The 20,411-nt window shown below is 39.0% G+C and overlaps 1 protein-coding gene across 5 annotated transcripts in view; it reads left to right on the plus strand.

Moving 5' to 3' along the window:
* The window catches only part of tcf4 (transcription factor 4), a 241,975-nt gene that overhangs the window by 88,756 nt on the left and 132,808 nt on the right, over window positions 1-20,411 (plus strand). For 4 of the 5 annotated variants that reach the window (XM_035915060.2, XM_035915066.2, XM_006782080.3 and 1 more), the window contains one exon: window positions 18,887-18,945. In XM_035915060.2, coding sequence (XP_035770953.1) covers window positions 18,887-18,945 — 59 coding nt within the window. Of the gene's footprint in view, window positions 1-8,259; window positions 8,313-18,886; window positions 18,946-20,411 lie in introns of those variants that run through there. The other variant, XM_035915076.2, reaches the window with a different exon arrangement.

The raw sequence follows: 20,411 nt of genomic DNA on the forward strand, positions 1-20,411 counted from the left end.
TTAGTTTCCATGGCAGCAGACGAGGGTAGAGTGGTAGCTTTTCCTCTTTTTTCCCACGCTTCCAGGACAGTGCCATGTGAAAGCAGCGGGCACAGTCTCTGCTGGCACACACTGAATGGGAACAGAGCTGACAAAGAGCTGAAAAACCATGCTGTTAGTGTTAAACCGCCCCAAATCTGCCAGGGTGACCGGTTCAATTCCCAGTCTACCTCAGTGGGTGGAGAAAAGCAGTGATACTGTCAGGTGGGTCAGTGTTTTATGTGTGTGTGTGTGTATGTGTGTGCGTCTGAGTGTGTGTGTGTGTGTGTATGTGCGTGTGCTGGATTACATGAAACCGGCAGCTTGTTCCAGACCTCTACATCACCTGTTATTTTAGCAGTTTTAGTGTGTTTGAGATGAGCGCAGCATGAAAGCTGTAAGTCTTACAACTTAAAGAAATAATGATTCTCAAATTGTGATGTTTGTTTTTTCAACACGAAAAGCACAAAGCACCTAGCAACAGCCAACTTCCCAAGCAGGATATTACTAAGATCAACACAGTGTCAGACTGAATAATGAAGAGAAAGCAAAGTTGCCTCTTAAGCTCTTTTTACACATGCACTGCAACCCTATACTGCTCTAGACCTTATTGAAAATTAAACTGCCTTTAACCTGCCAACTCCCAAGTACAGAGACTGCATTTGTAACTCTTCTCTCCTAAAATAGAGACTTTCCAGAAGTGACAGCCAGTCTGAAGGTACCATGTAGCACATCCTGTTGTGTGCTACATGTGAGAAGGGGAGTCTTCTGAAAGTGTCCCACCCTGATTCTCTTGACTTGGAGTGGCACGCCTTAGAGTCACATCTTGAGCCTGTACATAAACTCAAAAAGATCAATTTAGACTTGATCAAACTTTAAAAAAAAATAACTAAGCATCACAATATTTTGATGCTTAGTTTTATTCAACATCTTGTCCTCCTAAAATATCTTGAATTGTCAGGTCCCATTGTATCTTAAAAACCTCATAGTGGCAATAGAGCACTTTTCTCTCAGACTGCAGGTTCCTAGAGTTTTTAAAAGTAGAATAGGAGGCAGAGCCTTCAGCTTTCAGGCCCCTCTTCTGTGGAACCAGCCTACCTGTAGGACTAAGCTTAAGCCTTCCCTTTATGATAAAAGTATAGTTAGGGCTGGATAAGGTGAATCCAGCACCAACAATCCTGAATCCACCCTTATGTATGACGCAATAGGCTTAGGCTGCTGGGGGGTTCCCATGATGCCCTGAGCATTTCATTGTCACTCATCTCTTTTAACTTCCTGTATGTTTATACACCACTTATACTTGGTGACATGCAGTTAAAAAGAGTGAAAAGAGGGATTGCATTAGTCAAAGTGCAGTCTCAAAACCACTGGCTATTGTCAGACAACTCTTTCGCCTTCTTTGAGTTTTTTTAAATGCATCTGCAAAAGTGACTACACAGAGCAGGAAGTCTTTGCTCTATACTCAAGCCTCAGTTACCAGTTGCTGAATTAATTTTGTTAATATGGGATTTTAATTTGTTGACACCTCTATATGTATTTAGGCCAAGCGGCATGAGAAGTACCATGAACAGGTTTTCCCTTTCACTTTCTTGTAGCTAGTCACACTTGACCAACCTGTTGTGATCGTTAATAATAGATCGACGTGCAAATAATTTTCGTTTACATCTGAATATTGTCACTCTGCCCCTCTGGTGACCTTTTGCCTTGTTTTAATCTGAAAAAAAAAAAGCATATTTCGTTGATCACAGTTTGGCCTCTTGAAAAGGCAAATTGTGGTTTTAGCCAGTTAGAGGTTTTTGTTTCCCCCACTCTTTTTGTTTCCTTGCCTTTCAACTGGTGTCAGTGAAATGATGCCTTTGTTGTTTTTGAGCCTTTGAGCTTATGAAAACTGACTGCTCCTGATTATAATTTCGGACCTGTGGTGAGTGCATTCTTGTAAAGCCAAAATGGTGCCCAAAGTACAAAAGTCCTTTTGTTATTACAGCTGATTTGGGTCTGAATGTGCAAAAATATTGTTTGTTCACAAATTGCTGTGGAAACCAGGTGACGCTGGCACTCAGATGGCTCCTCTCTCCTCCCTCCTCCGACCCCATCCATTCTCCTGCTGTCCATCCATTTCCACCCTCTTCTCCCCTCCGTCGCCGTGTGATGTCAGGTGGGGTCTGCCCTGCTGCGACAGAGCCGCTCTGATCACGGTCTCCCGAACAGTGTGTGGGAGCAGATATGTCATTATTTTGCAGCCAGGTGGTCATGCTGAAATCACACAGAGCACATCAGCGCTGTGATGCGGCTCCCACACCGACAGCAGTAGGCTACCCCTCATATTACAGCCGGCCAGGTGTTCAGATGCTGTCACATTTGTCTAAATACAGGCATTAAGTCTGGAATCAGGGTGGAGGAAGAGGTCTGTCAGTGATGGCAAGAGAGCAAGAATGGGGGAGGAAAAGAAAAATATGGTGGAAAGTGAGGAAAAAATCCAAAATTTGTGAAGTTGGGAGATCGCTATAGCAGATCTGAGTGGATATGAATAAACTTTCAGCTCTGTCAGATTAAGTTTTACATTAGAACTCTGCCAGTTCCTGTTGCCTAATAGAAATTAGTCCTTGCCTCTCAGTGCAGTGTTGGTTCAGTTTATCAGGAACCCACCAGATCTGTGAAGTCAGTTCAAACCTTCTTTTTGGGCTTCATAAAATCAGATCGTGAGCTGCCCATACATAGGCACTAAACAGATATGACCCATTTATAATGTTTTACATTTCTTTTTAAATTTACTTTTTTCCATAGATAAAATATTTTCTGTACCCAGCTCTGCCAGATAATTGTGGAAAAAGGAAGCAAAATGGATTTAAATGACAGAAGAAAAAATTAGGAAGCGAGAGAAAGACGAAGCAAAACTGATGAAAGAGAATTTAAAATAACTGTACAGGGTGCAGAAGAAAGAAGGAAAGGACTAGAACTCATCAGAGACCGACAGCCATGACAGTGACAGGAGAAAATCAGTGTGCGATGCTGAACCCCAGGATCCTTTGACCTTTGGCCTCTCCAGTCTGACAGCACCTGACCCGCTATCTGTCTCTCTGGGGTTGCCCCTCCTCCTCGCTTCCCACAGGGAGAGAGACAGGGAGGTTGAACCAGGCAGAGGAAGACACCGCCACGGTTTCAAAACAGTCCTTAGAAACATTAGCTTCATTTTGTTCAGCTTTTAAAGGATTGTTATTCTGTCAAATGTGTGCAAAGCTTATTCTATTTTTATTCTACGAAAAAATACTTGAAAATTAAAAAGCAGATAGATTTTACAAATCTGATTGCTAATTTTTAATGATGTTGGATGCTTTCTGTATTAGTATGTGCATCAGCTACATCCTCTGGGCTACACTGCAAACACAACCTGCTAATTGCCCAAATGTTACCAAATATTGGTTCAAAATGACGCTCCGGGTCGGGTTCACAGGGACTGACAGTCCTGCTTGCAACCCTCAAAGCATGAAGGGCACTCCAAGGGCGTTTTCAATGTAGAAATTAAATAGAAGTATGAAAAAGAAAAGAACAACGTCGTCATTCAGCATCAGGTTTTGGCATTAAGATGTTTAGTATTTCGGTCATTCTGATCTGACCATATCGGTTGCTTTCCCTATTGCCTGATTAGATGATGAGCATGACTTTACTGCCTATAACTATTTCTACTTGGTATTAGTTCACTGTTGCTTTCCCCCTTCACTTTACTTTGTTTTCACTAAGTGCTTGGTTATTGTTACTTTCTTTCCACAACATTAACTCTCAGAGTCTTTGTCAATGATGAGCAGTAACCATAAACATATGTTGTTAAATTGTAAGATTTTTAAGTTTTCTACAAAGCATGTTAACTGAAACGCATCAAACCTCGCTACCCTAAGGTGAGAAATTCAAAGGGATACCCACACAATAAAACGCTCCACTGGAATTATTCACACAATCTCGACCAGTGGCTTAATTTAAGACCTTGCACAAACAACCTATGTGGTTCTTTCTTTCTTTGTTTCTTTGAAGAGAGGACAAAGAGGACCTTTGGACATGCACACATAAAACAAACAATTCCTAAAGAATTATTTTTACTTGTTACAGTAAACAAGGCCAGAATCTAGCAATTCAAAGGCATAAGACATCCTGTAAATAGACAGAGTGGGAGCTGAAAAAGGTGCAACCCGCATGAACATGGATGACACATTTGAATATTGCAGTGCGAGAGTAAAGTGTCAGGTCAGGAAACACGTACATGTATTTTTGTACCATAAAAAACCATCCGTGTCCGCGTTTCACAGCCGGTTTGTTTCCCGGCCTTTTTCTGCTTGACACGTAAAAACCTTGCGAGCCTGAACACAGCGTCTTTATTTAGTTGGTGTCAGCGAACAGCTCTCTGCTGTCTAGCTCTCACTTCTCATTGTGCTGCACTTTAATACTTCCATATTGTGCTGCTAATTCAAAATTTCACACTTTTTTTCTCCTTGCTACCTCTCTCTTTGTCTCCCCACGTCTTTCGCCTTCCGTCTCAACCCCGAAGACAAGAGGAAACGTGTTAAATCCACCTCTAAGAACCTTTTTAATTCAACATTAGCAGTCGTCATCTGTCTGCCGAACAATGCACAAACACAATTTACAGCTACGACTGGAGCATCCCACCTTTGTTTACTCCGCAGCTAAATATTGTTCTATCAATAATGGACTCCAAACACAGAATCAAGCTTTTAGTTGTTGGTAATCCTGAATGTTTTACAGGAGATTTTTCCCCCTCTCTTTTTTATTGTCTTGGGAGCATAATTGGAGTGTGTTGTTTTCTTCATTTGTTTTAGGTTTTAGGAGGAACATGGGCTCAGTGCCTCGTGGATGTAACTCCAGATGCTTTTGTGTCCGAGGTATTTGTGGAAGTGCTGCCCAAAATCCTCAAGACAAAGACAGCAGATATGGCAAGGAAACTAGAAACCCCGAAAAAAAATTAAAGCCCTTCAAATTTAACATTCGGTGACACGAAAAGCAAGAGGGTAGGTTAAACTGTAAAAAAAAAAAGAAAAAAAAGATTATGTCCAAAAAAGGCAAACGCCACATCAACGCGGCAGTCTACCTACTGTACACCTCCTGCTGTGTTCAGGTGCCATGTTTTCTACCTCCATCCTCCCGTACAATCAGAGCGAAATGAAGACAGACTGATAAACTCACGGATGGCAATGTGAACGTTGCCAAATCGAGTCAGACCCGGACCAAAGTAAACGCCGTGCCACGGAGCGAGAAAAGAGAAGGAGAAAAGAGAAGGAGGGATGGGGGGGGGGGGGGGGGGGGGGGGGATTTGGGGCTCTAATGCCAGCCTTATGCGTCTTTTAGTCGTTTCCGCCGTCGGGGCTTGGCACCGGCACGGCGTTGTCAGCCAGCCAACAAAAATCTGCAGTGCCTGCCGCATTTCAGCAGCCCTGTTTTGTCTGAGCCCAACACGCGCACACACACACACACACACACACACATAGAGAAAACAAACCGCGACACACTCGCGCCGCATATCCACGTTTTGCTGCAAATCGACGACGTTTCGAAGCTTCGTAGAAGAAATTTTTGAAACTGAAGTCAAATGAAATCATGAAAGGATGGAAATATTTTTGGTCCCTTCTCTGTGAACGTATTTATCGCTACGTCATATACACAGCGTGCTGCCTGTAGAGCGTGCTGCTCATGGAGCATTCATCTGAATAGTTGTGTTAAAGTCCTGCTGTTTGGACAGTTTGGTGGCGTCGCCCTGTTCGTCGCCTCGTTGTTGTTTGTGTTGTTTGTCTATTGATTCCAGGGTGGAGGAGGGGTGAGCAAGGGTGTTTGGATGCAATGAGCGTGGGGTGGGGGCTTTGGATAATGAAGGCTGTTTGGTTACAAGGGAGGGGGGCCTGTTCTTTGGGTCTCATTCACATGAACAGGGAGCAAGTGTGATAGCTGCAGCTGAATTTTCAGTCTGTCTGCACGGTCGCACAAACCCACCGACTCTGAAAACATCAGTGGTCATAGACCAAGAAATTCTTTTTACTTTAAATTGTGATGCTCTTAAAATGATCAGACACATTAAATTTACCTTCTTTCACAAGTTACTTAAGTCGCCTTGTTGCTAAACTAAAAATAAGTTCCAATAAGTGGAGGTAAATGGTTCCCAGCAGAGCTTCTTTGGCTATGTCCCAGTGCCATAGTGTACCATGTGTGCTGTGGAGACTCTTGTGTTTGAATCACAATCCCTTTGAGGTAAATATGTGATTTTGGTCTATATTATAATTAACTTGATTTTACATGCTGCTTTCCTTTACAAAAGATCAGCAAAACTCAAGAGGAAGGTTTCTTATCTAATGCACCATATTTACTCTCCACTGTTTTATGATGACATGGTTGCTGGTACGATTGCTGAGAAACTTCAATGGTTAGCTTTCAGTTTGGTTAAATTTATCCCTCCAAGGAAAGTCAGCAGGCAATGAGTGGAGAGGTGCTACTAATATCAGATTACATGCAGTGAATTCAAACAGGTGTTTATTTCTTCTTTTAATGGAAATACCTTAGGGGTTAGTAACCCCCTAACCCTAAAACTAGTATTACCCAACGCTGTATACAAATGCCACACTCCACCTGTTAGTGGAGGCGGAGTCGGTCAGGTGTATAAAGGGCAGTGAATGAAGGACAGAGTTTTCCAAATTAAAATGCTTAAAATTATTATGGAGGCTGGAGGAGGAGGAACACATGCCAGGCAACTTTGAATTAGGAACATTAGCTGTAGAAGCATTAAAGAGAAAAAGTCACATGGGACTGTATTATTTTGGTAATAAATATTAGTTTCATTGGTTCAGTAATATGTTATTACCGGATGGTTTTAAAACACGGGACTTGTGGAAGGTTTTTGGGTTTTTTTGCTATTTTTTTAAATGTGTGTCTGCCATCTGTGGCAGATGTTGTTTTTGGATGCTGGAAAAAGAAACACAGGATTTTGTTCAGCTTGTAAACTTTGTGTTAGTAATTCAGGTTCTTTTGTGATGAGCGCTGTTTCACTGTTGAAATTGTGTGTTTGTTTTTATATGAGCCATGTGTGGGTTGCTCACGCAGGTTTTGTGTTTTGAAATCATGTGTTGTACACACAGCAGCAACTTTCTTTAAAAAAAAAGTTACTTTTACCCCACAGATTCATGTGCAGAGATCCCTCAATGGTCACCTCTGTGCGTCAGTGCACGCAGCGTAATGCTGTGGTAAAGTGGCTAGACCTAATCTATGTGGTTCTGTCTATCAGTACAAGAGATCTAACCATAGCCAAGATAAACACAACTCCCTAAATTCCTCCAATTTTTATGCTATTTAGTTTGATACACATACCAGATGTGTCGGTGGTACTGGATACCGTAGAAAGTCTTCACAGGGAGTTGTAAATTATTTTTGCAATTCATGGTGGAAATTACTTTGATTCATAAATGTAAATGTATTAATAAAATTGAGGTTCACATAGTGAATCAGCAGGGGAACCTCTTAGAGCTGTGTGGTGAACATCTGGACGAATGGAGACAACCTACCAAGAAGCTACAAATTCCCTTTAGCATTTACATTTTCACACATTAAATCAAGACAGAAACATATCTCTAAGAACCCTGCAGCAACATTATGTTAGATAGACAGACAGACAGATGCTGTAAGCATCTTCTGATTATGAAAAGGATGTAAAGTACAGTATTGTGACATAGACTGTTCTTGCTTTCCTCTTGCTCACAGACCTTTGTGAACATGTGGGAATTTAATTCTCTGTGAAATATCCAATTCACCATATCTGTACTCGCAGCAACATCCATGGCTTCAGACTCCTCTAAATGTTAGATTTCAGACAGCTCGTGACTCTGTATGATGTCACTGAGAGCAAAAATACCCAATATGAAACCTCTCAGAAGCTCCACCCACCTGCTGTTTACACCTTCTGTTTAACAGGATTCAGCCTATCAGACAAGAGGGAGGGGAAAGCCAGATAGACAGAGACAGTGGATGAACACGGGGCTTTCACCAAGGCCCAATATAGGATGAATAAGGTTTTCTGTGAATACTTAGACATGCAGACCTGCTCTAACAGAGTCCAAGAGTAAACAAGGACATGAAGTACAGCATTAAATAACAATTCTGAATACTAACAACTGATTATTTTTTTTCCTTGTAAATTCCCAACATATTTTTCTGGATCTAACTTCTCTCTCTTCTCTATAGTAACACACATATAAAACAGTGAATCCAGACTCCAATCAGCAGTCTGATCTGTTCCGCTATGGCTGAAGGTAGATACCAACAGATGCAGACTCGATGCTGCGTCTCTCAAGTCGTTCTCGTCGCTCGTATACGTTCATCTGTTGTTTGATGTATTCACTCGCTGTGGTGCCAAAGCATCAATGCCTGCTGGGATTGAAGGGTGGCGGTGTGTGTGTGTGTGTGTGTGTGTGTGTGAGTGGGGGGGGATTGTCTGTTACTCATCGACCATCATCTGTTAAATTAATGTTGATCTCCCCCCTGAAAAATGTTACGCTTTACACTGGAAGACAACACCATGAATAAATAGGTGTGTAGATGGCTTCAAATTCAGAGCTGGCAGCGTGGTTTCAGAGTGTCTGTTGGAGCATGTGATTGTGTGTGTGTGTGTGTACGTGTCTGTGTGTGTGTCGCTACCTTTCAGACTTTGTAGAAACTTCTGGACCGGTGCCCGGTGGTGTCATGGAAACGCTTGAATCGCTCAGAATGATTCATGTCTGCACAGTCCAACCCTCCCCCATCACACACATGCACACACACACACACACACACACACACACACACACACACACACACACACACACATTCATTCGCAGGAAGAGGGAGTTTAACCCTTCTTCTATCCATCTTCATCCCCCCCACCACCTCTCTATCGCTCCCCTTTCTTTCCTCTCATCTCATCTTTGCCATCCTCGTCAAATCGCGCTATTAGTCACATACTTTATTAAAATGGACCCATTATATGGGTGTCAGAGGAGATCATGTCTTCTGAGTGTTTCCTTTCACGCAGAAAAAGACTTGACATCTCTCTCAACCTCTGAAAGACAGAGTCAAGACGCCGACGGTGACTCCTTCAACAACTCCATCTTGCGGTTTTCATCTTTTGCTGCCTGCTGAATCAGAAAGAAAGAGTAGTAACTGATAGCTGTCAGATGTGACGGACACGATGGAGCGTGCAGAATGAAAACAGAGAAAAGCGCCTCTTCTCTCCTCTAACAGCTGATTCCAGTGACTGACAGGAAAACGGCTCTGTGGCTCTGCGCTCTCTCTGCACTGTGGTTGCAGTTATTGCTGCTTACACAGTAACTGATGTTATCACTTTGTTTGTTGTGCTGCAGTTAATGAAACTTTATTAAAGTAATTAAGATTAACATTAACATAGCAGAGCTAATTAATGAAGAAGAAAATGCAAACCCTCATTTACACAGTAGCCTTATACTGATCTGAAGATGTAGAGTGGATTGCTTTGTCTCGGACTTGCTCTTCCTTTCTGTCTCTTATTAGAAGTGAATGAGCTCTTTACCACCAGTAGTTTTAAACATTGGCCACAGGAAGTAAAAATGTTCCAAGCTTCTTGCATTACATGTCCAGATGTTTTTGCGGTGTACGTGATATCATGTTGGTATTCTTCCTGTAACATCATCATTATTGTTCCATTGCAACTGACCCATCACAGTGAAAGTTTGAGGAAAAAAAGATTGCATTGGGAGACGTTTGCTTTCAGAGCTCTCCCTGAGAAAGGCTTTCTGACAGCAACACTTCTAAACAGAAATACATAGATGTAAAGAGCGACAAGGCCAGTGTAAAGTGCAAGCTGTGGTGGATGAATGGATCCATTTCATTTGGGAGATTATGTTTTTGTGTTGCGTGTAAAACCAAAACTTTGTATTGATCTTCTCATAAATGTTCTCACATGTGTCAAAAAGTATTAAGATGTGCCTTGACCTATGTTGGATGCAAGAAGCATCTGTGGCTTCACAGAGACTAGAATCCTGTCCAAATCATTACTTTTACACTATAGCAGGTGTAGACTGTCATTGATTTATGGGAAGTATTTCATATTTTACAGGTCTTTTTTTTTCTTGAATTTGCAAAGCTGTGACATGACAAAAGGTAATTTGTCAGATGTATTTATATGCTTGCAGAAACTTTAATTACTTAGTTAACATCTTCTCAGTCACACCAACTACATGACTCCCAAATCCTTTTCCAATTAGTTTTTATAGGGAAAAAGTAACTTTAGAGGACATTTGTGCTTTGATCCACAAAGTAAATTTAACAAGTATGCCAAAAGTAGTGCATAACCCAACGCTGTTCTTGGGGGTTGTCAAGTGTCAGTGTCATGAGATATACATACCTATCATCTATTCAACAGAAAAGACACAGGTGTTATAAACTAGCTCAAAGTGCTGTATACTTTAGATATTGACTCTCGCAGTTTGCCTGACTTTCTGAATGCCCCTGAGGACCAGTGTTGGTCAAGTTACTTGAAAAAAGTAATCAGTAACTAATTACTCATTACTCCCCCGCCAAAAGTAATCCCATTACTTTACCGATTACTTATTTTTGAAAGTAATTAGTTACTTAGTTACTTTTTAAAAACATGATTTACACCCTGAATAGGTAATGAAGCGATAGATCTTCAATCACTTCCATCCCAGTTCTACTTTTTCTGCATAATCCATCATATAAAATGTAATCAAATGAAAAAGTCTCTTTTTAAAACTTGTTTTATTAGTTTTAATCTTTTAAGTTTATGCATCAAGGAAACATTAAATTATATGCAACATTCTCTGACTGGAAGAAATTTGTTTAACATTTAAACCTATTTTCTGCACAACTCCAGCATATAAAATAAAATATTTTTTTGTGTTTACACTCACTTTTTCAAATAGATGCAAGTAAAACTCAGCAGAAAATAAATAAAATCAAAGGATCAACAGTCCTGTAGCTCTATTTGTACCTGTTTAGCAGGAGTGAGGCAGGCGGAGGTTTAGCGGGAGTGTCGCAGCCGTCATGTCAGTGGAAGAATCCGCGAGTTTCTCTGTGTATTTCACATTCCTGTGGCAGCGTAGCGCACTCAGTGCTTGTGCGGAAGTTTAGGGGTTTTTTTCGCTGTAAAAAGTTTGCTGTAAGAAGTTTTCTTCCCACGCACAACGGACACTAATGTTTTTGTCACTTTTTGCGGAATCAAACTCAAAGGTCAGTTCTTCCACGCTTTAAATGCTGCACGCTCATACTCTCTCCCGCACTCGATATATTATCTGTTGTTGATCTGCACACAGCTGTTGCCACGAACATCATACTCGCTTACGTCATTGTCATGAGACATTCTCGCAAAAAAATCACGGTTTTAGTAACGCAGTAACGCAGCGTGCTTACAGGAAATTAATAGTAATCTAATTACCTTTTTTGCAATAGTAATCCCTTACTTTACTCGTTACTTGAAAAAAGTAATCGGATTATGCGTTACTGCCCATCTCTGCTGAGGACAGAGCAGCACTTTAATTAACCTCAATAAAGATCTATATCTGCTTATCTACTGTAGTACAAGTCATTTCAGATGTTATACCGAGTTTGTGCCAGTGAATGTAAATAAAATAAAAAAAAATTATTACTTTTGTGTATCAATCATTACTCTTGCCCTGGCACTTTTTTCTGTTTGCTTCAAGGAAGTAGAAATAATGCTGTATATATGCAGCTTTATCATTTTATATTAGCTGACACTTAGCATATAAAGAAAATAGTTCCTACATAAACAGGATTATTGATTTTTGTGACAGAATTTTTCAAAGATATATTTTGGTTGTCTTGAGCACTACAACACAACCACCTAGCTCTGTTATAATAAAGAGAAGGGGGACATCTCTACAACCAAATACACACCAAAATAATCTGGATGGATAAATAGCTCTACAGGCCAGAGGAAAATTATGTCAATTTGATTTTGTGACGACCTGTCCTTTTAAAAATCTGGCAGTTTGATGTCATGTAAAGTGAAAATAATGGGAACTGGCCTTTATACAAGGACTGAGGCACTGATGAGGCAGACTCTCAAAATCTGAATTGAACCTAGGTGACTATGAGTAAGTTCAGTTAAGGGCCTGTTAACAAGCTGTGTCATTATAGCTAATACCCCAGACAAGCTTCCCGGTTACTGTTGGCTCTCAGTTTGTAATGGAGCTGATTTGTATTTCGCCTCAGTCTCTGTGCATTGTGGATTAGCAGGGATTTGGTCTTGCTGCCTCACCGACTTCTCTATGGGCTTTTATACAGCAGAGTGGACTGACTTTGCCACCTTTTGTACCTCTGCAGCCAGCATAATCTAACAAATGCCAGTATCTTTACCTCCTTCTCACAGCCAACAATCTTTAGGTTTGTTTTCTCGGGAAACTAAATGTCTTTGTGGGGTTCCTAAGAGAAACGCAGAGGTCTGTGGAAGTGAAGGCATCTTCTGAAATCTTCTTTGATGGGTTCTTTAAAGATTTGAGACTGTTTTTGAATTTTTCTGACATACTAGGGACAAAAAGACATGACTGTCACTGTCAGAGTATCTTGGGAAAGCAAAAGTTCCATGGTTACTCATCAGCAAAGAAGCTCTTGATGGAACTTGAAAGCCTGAAGAATACTTGTTTGAGGGTTTGTGAAACAATTAGAAAGGTGTTTTCATGAAGCCTAATTCCCTCAAACCTTTTATGTGAGAGCTCCTCCAGTCATTAAGATGTATCAGAGATTTGTAGAATTTGAGTAAGCTTTAAGCAAGCTTTCTTACATTATTATATTCCACAAAAATGAAGTGTTTGCACAAAGAAGAAGAGAAAGCAGCAACAAGTTGAATAAAAAGATTGGTTTATTGGACAATTTAAGAAACAGGAAGACAGGAAGCATTAAAAACATGTTTATCGCACTAGGATATCTTTTAAGAACCCCGAATCTGAGTTTTTATGGATATTAATACATTTGAGTAAAACTCTGAACATCCTAGAGTCCTAGAAGCCTAGAAGTGAGATCAATTCAGCTTTATAGAGAAAAAAAAGACTTCCATGGTTCACGAAGGAAGGAACAATAAGGTTAGTTTGTCTCTGCACAAACAAAATACAATGTCTGAACAACCATTGATTGTTAGAGGTTGACAGAGCTCTTAACAGTCTTCTATAGGGTCTTTCGAGACTGATCTCCTAAACCCTAAAATGACGTTGTTCGAGAACCCTACTGAGTCAAAAAGGGTTTTCATGAAATCTGTATTTTTAACTATGAAAAAGCTTTTGAAGAGGGGGGCTTTTGTGGTTTTAAGGGCTTGAAATAAGGAGATTGTTATCAGATCAAATGGACTGTTTTAAAAAGTGGATTCATTTGGCTGATTTATCTGAGATTATCAAAAAAGTTAACTGAAGTACTTTACATTTTCTAAGGTTAAAAAAACCCCAGCAAGATTAGTTGAGTTATGTTTTTTTTTCCTCAAGAGACAAAGGTTGAACCAAAAGGTGATTAAAATGTGCATCACAGAGATGAACAATATATTTTTTAATTGTGTAACTGTATTTTCTATTTTTCAAATAAACAAAGGAATGCGGAATTTGAAACCTTATCATGGAAAAATATATTTGTTTATAAAAAGCCTTACTTTATACTAGAAATGAGAGAAAATAAAAATGGAGCCGATTAAATACATTTTGGAGAAATTTTTTTTACATTTTCTCCTGGTATTTGTATATATTTTTTTTCTCATCTCCATAAAAATATATCAAAGGAGGCCCTTCATCTGCTGCAAAATGAAAAAAAAATCAGTTGAGGAGAAGAAGTTTTATACCATATCTCAAAAGGCCTCTTTAACAAAATCCACTTTAAAAAGCATTTAATTAAGACTTACTTTGTGTTGTGACGGCTTTATATATTAATAAACTCTCCTCGTTTTATCAAGTAATAGACTCTTTGGTTCAGAAATTTTTTTCCAGTTCAAGGCAGTGAAATGAAATGAAATGCTTCTCTCTCTCTCTCTCTCTCTCTCTCTCTCTCTCTCTCTCTCTCTCTCTCTCTCTCTCTGTGTGTGTGTGTGTGTGTGTGTGTGTGTGTGTGTGTGTGTGTGTGTGTGTGTGTGTGTGTGTGTGTGTGTGTGTGTGTGTCCATTCATGGTATACTGTGACAGGGTGTGTGATCTGGAAGGCTGACCCTTCCCATCCTGTTTACTCCATCCCTGCCTCCCTCCCTCTCTCTCTCACCCTCTCTCTCTCACTCTCTCTCTCTCTCTCTCTCTCTCTCTCTCTCTAGCTCCTTCTTCCTTTTTTTAATACTGCTCTTTCTTTTACAGCCAAATTAAAATACCAGGGATTTTTGTTTGTGTGTGTAATACATGAGCTCAGCCTGCAGAGGTGGTGGAGGTGAAAAGGTCAGCATGTTGAGACAAAAGGGACAGATCGGGGTTGTGCGGTTGTGAAAGCCTCAATTCAGAATCTATTTTTGTCGCATTTGTTGTAGCGTCTGCATTGGGGTCACTGTTAATTGATACATTCTTGTATTTACTGGATTATAGAAATTGCTCAATTGTAAAATCATATAATTTGCATCAACTTTTCATGTTTTGACAAAGGTATAAGCTCTAAATAATAATATTTCATTTTTAAGAAAACAAAGATGCACCTTACAGCATATTATTTACCACAGCTTAAAGAGTGTGTGCAGACGTGGAAAAGCTGTCAATCGAAATACTAACATATCGGAAGGCACACATAATCTACATTTTTGCCAGTTGATGATGCACAAAAAGACAAAAAAAAAGCTATTTTTTTTTCTCTTTTTTTGCTGTAGCTTTTGACAATTCCAATAAACCTAAAAGACTAAAAGGAGATAGATGCATGGAAATATTGCTATAGGCCAAGTCTTGTGGGATTACCTAATTATTTAGCACCGCTTGTGTGTGAGTGTATCCGTAGATAGGGTACATACCTATTGCCCTACGGGTGTATTCACAGTATGCACATAAGTATATATATAGGTAGTTGTATACATAAATAAAATGGTGCTTCAGTAGGTATTTAATTTAGTGCCAGAGGAGACAAAACTCATGCCAACACTGGCACTCATCCATTTTAATGGCCCTCAAACGGACAGAGGTAATGCGAAAAGACTGAGGGCTGGAACCTTTTATGCTGGCCTCTCTTTTTATTATACAAAATTTGGGGGGCTTTCAAACAGACAAGTGTCTTTATCGCCTAGCAGTTTGGACCTATAACCACGTAGTCGTATAATATAGCAAGACAATATTACATTAATCCTTATTTCCAGTGATGAGCAATTATTACCTTCTATAAGTAAGTATTTGATCAATATAAATAAAAGAAGAAAAAAAAGCAGAAACTGAAAAAAATGAATACAAAAACATTTTGTTGTATTTTGTAAAAATTGTTCTAGTTTTCTTGACAGTTTATCCTTTTAAATCTTAAAATTGAAATTGTGTCTCCAAAAATGATAGCTACTTTTAAGGAGGCTGGTAAGCCTGAGGATTATCCATCCTTCCATGCTGGCATTTACATTGTGTACAAATTTTTCATAAGAAATTTTGCATTTTGTGGTTGAAAGATTTTTGGATTCATTGCAGGCCGTGGTATTCACCAGAGGTGCATGCAGTGTCAAATCTAAATAGGGATTTGTTTGTGTGTGTGTGTGGTCCTGAGTTAGTATTTTTGAATGCATGTGCTTGATATATTTCGGTACCGTGAAAAGTACATTTGTGTGTATGTGTGTGTCTGTGTGTATACAGAGCTGTGTGTGTGTGTGTGTGTGTGTGCAGTACATATCAACATTGGTCTGAGTTTGTGCATCTGTGCTAGTGATTTCTAGTACTTGTGTGTATGTTGTGGTGTGTGTGTGTGTGTGTGTGTGTGTGTGTGTGTGGGAGTCTTTGTATACATGCCAAACCGGTCCAGCTGGCATCAGTCGTAGCTGAAGCCGAAGCCGCCGTATCGGTCACACACACACTCTCTCTCTCCCGCTCACACACACACACACACACACAGTCGACCACATTCCTATTCTGTACGCCTGTAATTATCAACCTCTTCTGCATCGACTACCATGTTGGCGCGTATTCAGCGCTGGTCTATACTCGCCTGATTCCAACCCTTCACTACGTACACGCTTCATTTTCCTCCACACACGCTTGCAGTAAAACCCCTCCATTTCATCTCATACGACTGCACTGACAGCAGAATGTAATTACACACTAACTGTGGTTTGATATTTAGACTGGCTCAAGATTTAAGGTTTTATCCAAAAAGAAGGTCTGCGTGGTAAAAATAGGCACCGGAGTGGTCCCACAGCTCAGAGGGGAGGAAAGCCTGTTCAGAAGCTGGAGAGGAAATTAGCTTTGTTGTCTACACGCAGCGGTGCATTTTTCGAAATTCATCAGACACCTTTTTCACAGCCAGGCACGCTCAGTTTGTGTATTAAAGTGATGGTCGGTTACCTGCCAAAAAGGCTTCACCTTCTTGTCGTGTACTGATCAATCCTTGGCCTGCATTAAAAGAGCTCTGATGTCTGATTTCAATCAAACATGTTTCAACACGTTTGACCGAAGATGTTCTATAAAAACTAATGGGTAGGTGAGGGTGTTGTTTTCTTCTTACATCTATTAAATCTGTATCAGATGTTGCCTTGGGCTTTAAGGACCTTCAAGTCCAACAACAGGAACAGAAATCATAGTTTCTGTACTGTTTATAAATTAAATTAAAGGAAAATAAAAAGAGTTTTGCGGTAAACTTTAACCAAGAAATTTGAGTTCTTGAAGAGAGTTACATGAACATGATGCCTTGCAAGGTTTTCAAGAGATATGTTGAATGTTGGAGTTTAGCCACAACTTTCAATAAATAGAGCTTTAATATTAAGTGATAATCATGGAGAAATATGTCATACATTTGCCATAATATTAAATGCTAGATTAATCGCACAAACCCTAAATTTTGTAGTATGCAACTTTTCCTACAGGGCTTTGTTAAATCTTCACAGTGTGGTTCCAACGTCTTTGATGGAAATGTCCTTTAATGTAGGATTGCAGTAGCAGTAGGCTGTTGCCAGGTTAAGCAGAGACAGGTTGAATTTCTCTGGCTGGTTATCTAAATTAAGAGTGTTATTATTTTGTATTACATGTTTTCCAAAATTTCACTATGTAAACCCTAAGCGTGAACCAATTTGTAGAACAGAAAACTGCAGATTCTTTAAAGCCAGGTTCAAAATTAGCATTTTGCTGGCACATTAGAATCTATGTATTTTTATCAATATATCTCTTTTTGTAACTTCATTCATTTGAAAATACTGTCAACATGTGTTATATATACATATTTACAATTTTGAAGAAATAAAATGTTCTATAGATATTTCTCTGAATGCTATAATACAATATGAATATAAATCTTCTCTAACTGCTGAAGTGGAAATTTAGTGTTCTTTGAGGGAAAAATTCTTATTTTGGGAAAACAATAATTACACGTATGTAGTGTTAAATCTTTTTTCTTTCTAATTGTGAAACACTGCTTACATGTAAAAATGTTTAAGTAACAGATAAAAATTCCTAGATAAGCACTTACATCAGGACAAATATTTAAATGGACACACATATACAACAAAATGTGACTTTTCCACTAGTTTGTGGGGGAGATATAGTGTGGAAGCAAAATGGTGAAAAAATTCACACACAATGGACCAGTGAAACTGGATTATCTTCATTTTCTAGAAAATGTACATAAACCATGATTTTGAATGTATTTGTGTCACCAAATCCCATACTGCAGTTCTATATGCTGATTACAGAGTCTTGGTTTTCAGCTTCCTTCCAAGTTGCCTGGTGGCTGTTGGAAATGCTTATTTTTTCCCCAAAATCATATCATTGTCAATAACTTTGGAGACTGAACTCTAAGTGTAAAATTCATCCATTATTTGCTGCCTTCAAAAATCCCACAATGGAATGCAGAAAATAGTCTGCATAGCCTGAACACAGTAGTATGCAACTGCTCAAGAATTGACTATTTTCTTCAGTAGAATTGGTTGCCTAGCGAGTGCACTAATTAGTCTCTATGGAACATCACTCTCCAAAGGGACAAAGATGGGAAAGAGCAGAATAATACCATATATGGCAAACCATTAGAGTTGGCGATGTACTATATACATCTTTACTTGTAAATTCACTAAGAGAGTTCAGTTTTCTCCGTGAGGCAGGTTGTTTTTTAATTTTTCTGTTCAGCTGAACACTCAAATTTTTTTTCTCACAGTTTGTTTTGTCTGGACATGCAAAGAAACTAAATCTACACCTAAAAGAAAGTGGAGAATGAAAGCATTGATTTTGTTTTTGTGGAACAAAGCCCTTGCCTTTCTGTATGCGGATCTATGCATTGCAGGCATAGCAGATGTACGTTTTGTTGTGCAGAGAGATCAGCGAGCAGAAAACATACAGAGCACACACACTGTCTGTGATCAGGAAAACTGGCTTTGGCTGTTTCTACAAAAAGTTCTTTTTTCTGTGGCTCCTTGTGAATGAATTATCCTTTAAATTAATAGATGAAAAACTATAGCACACTTCTGATGTTCCGGGGAAATATGTCCCTATTGTTGGTGATGGTGAGAGCATGTGACAAAGGGCAACTTTGCCTGGACCTGATTGTACCGACGCTGTGTAGTGTTATTGTGTGAACATGTCTTTTGAGTTGATTGATCTGTTAAAGCTGAATAATTTCCACACCAGTAATTGTTTTTTCCTTCCTGTATTATAAAGATCAGTCTTTGTTAAGCTGATTGCTTTTGCTAACTGCCTAACTGCCCTTTCTTCTTCCTCTTCCAGGTAAAACAGAGAGGAGTTTGTACTCATATGGCAGAGAGTCCAACCCACACTGCCATCAGGTCAGTCCCAATGTAAATGTCTTCTTTTATTCAACCAGTGTGTCAGTTTCACTCATCTTTATTGCTTCTTTTTTGTTTTTTGATTGAGACAAAGCAGTAAATATATTTAGGCAAAGCCGAGCAAACTCTGAGTTTGATTTGGTATCGGCAGTAGAGGATGTTCAGCTCTAGAGATGAGAGGTTTAAGCACCTAAATCTTTACTTGTGGTTGTGGACTTTTGCCTATTAACTGTGGAACGTGGCCTGAAGGAGAGACCTAAACTGCACTAAAGCCATTGGTGCTTTTGGTAAATGTCTCCAGAATAACATGTAGCATGTCGCCAGTACCCATCTTATGCCTTTTTGCCCACATGTCCTACCCACTGGATAATAAAGATTATAGAGGATTGTTCTAATGTGGCCCTAAACAAAAAAAAAAGGGGGGGGGGGATTAGAATATGCAAATGAGGGGTTTAAATGCCAGCGTTGAAAAGTGAGCACAACCTAAACCTAGTGTTCTAAAGTGACTTTTTGGAGTTAGATGTGACTTTTGATCTCAGTCACTTATGCTGTAAAAAGAGGAGGAAGTTGACATCACCATAGTTTTGTAACCATCATTAAACATTTTGTAATAACCATTGTTAATAAATGGTAAGCTGATAGCTGATTATTTTTTGTAAATAGTTCTTTTAATGTATTAATTTTTTCAAATAATTAGTAATGTTAAGATGTATGTTTATGTCATTAGATTGTGTTTGTTTTTGTGCACTTATACCAACCACCGTGTTGCTCTTAAACCTGCTCAAACACTCTCTGTGCCTAAGTCAAACCAAAAATCCAGAGAAAGTAAAAGCAGAGAAAAGGTGCTAACAAAATTAAAAAGCGAACATAAACCACTAAAGTAGTCGTTAAAACTTTTGATTTACACAAGTACCTCCACCCTGCCTAGTCTTACGTTTCCTTAAATCAAATATTACATCTTAATCGCTATAATGCTTCATAATAATATTTATGATATAAATAGTATAAATATTTGAATTCATTAAAAATATTCATAACATTTATAACTACTATGATAATTTTTATAAACTTCAGCTTCAGAATTTCAGCAAACATCAGAAAGAGTCCAGTGGTCTATAAACTAGTTAACAAACAATGACATCAATTAATTGTTTATTAACATGGAATAATTATACAGTTATAGTTGAAATTGTATTATTAATTAATTAATTAATTAATTACTAATTTTGGTCACTGACATCCAAACACATGGGTTTATGTGATGAACAAGGTTAACCAATCAATCCAAGTCACAATCACAGAATAAAAACATCCTCAAGTACAAGATGATTTTTTAAAAACAATGTAATATATTATATGTCAAAGTACTGCTTAAGGTTTTGAAGGTATGATTTCTTTGTATTGCTATTGATTGTGCACACATTTTTTTTTATCTTACAAAGGTGTAAAAGAGTAACCTCCCATCA

This window comes from Neolamprologus brichardi, chromosome 7 (genome assembly GCF_056152115.1).
Source record: "Neolamprologus brichardi isolate AB-2024 chromosome 7, ASM5615211v1, whole genome shotgun sequence".
In the NCBI taxonomy this organism is placed as follows: domain Eukaryota; kingdom Metazoa; phylum Chordata; class Actinopteri; order Cichliformes; family Cichlidae; genus Neolamprologus; species Neolamprologus brichardi.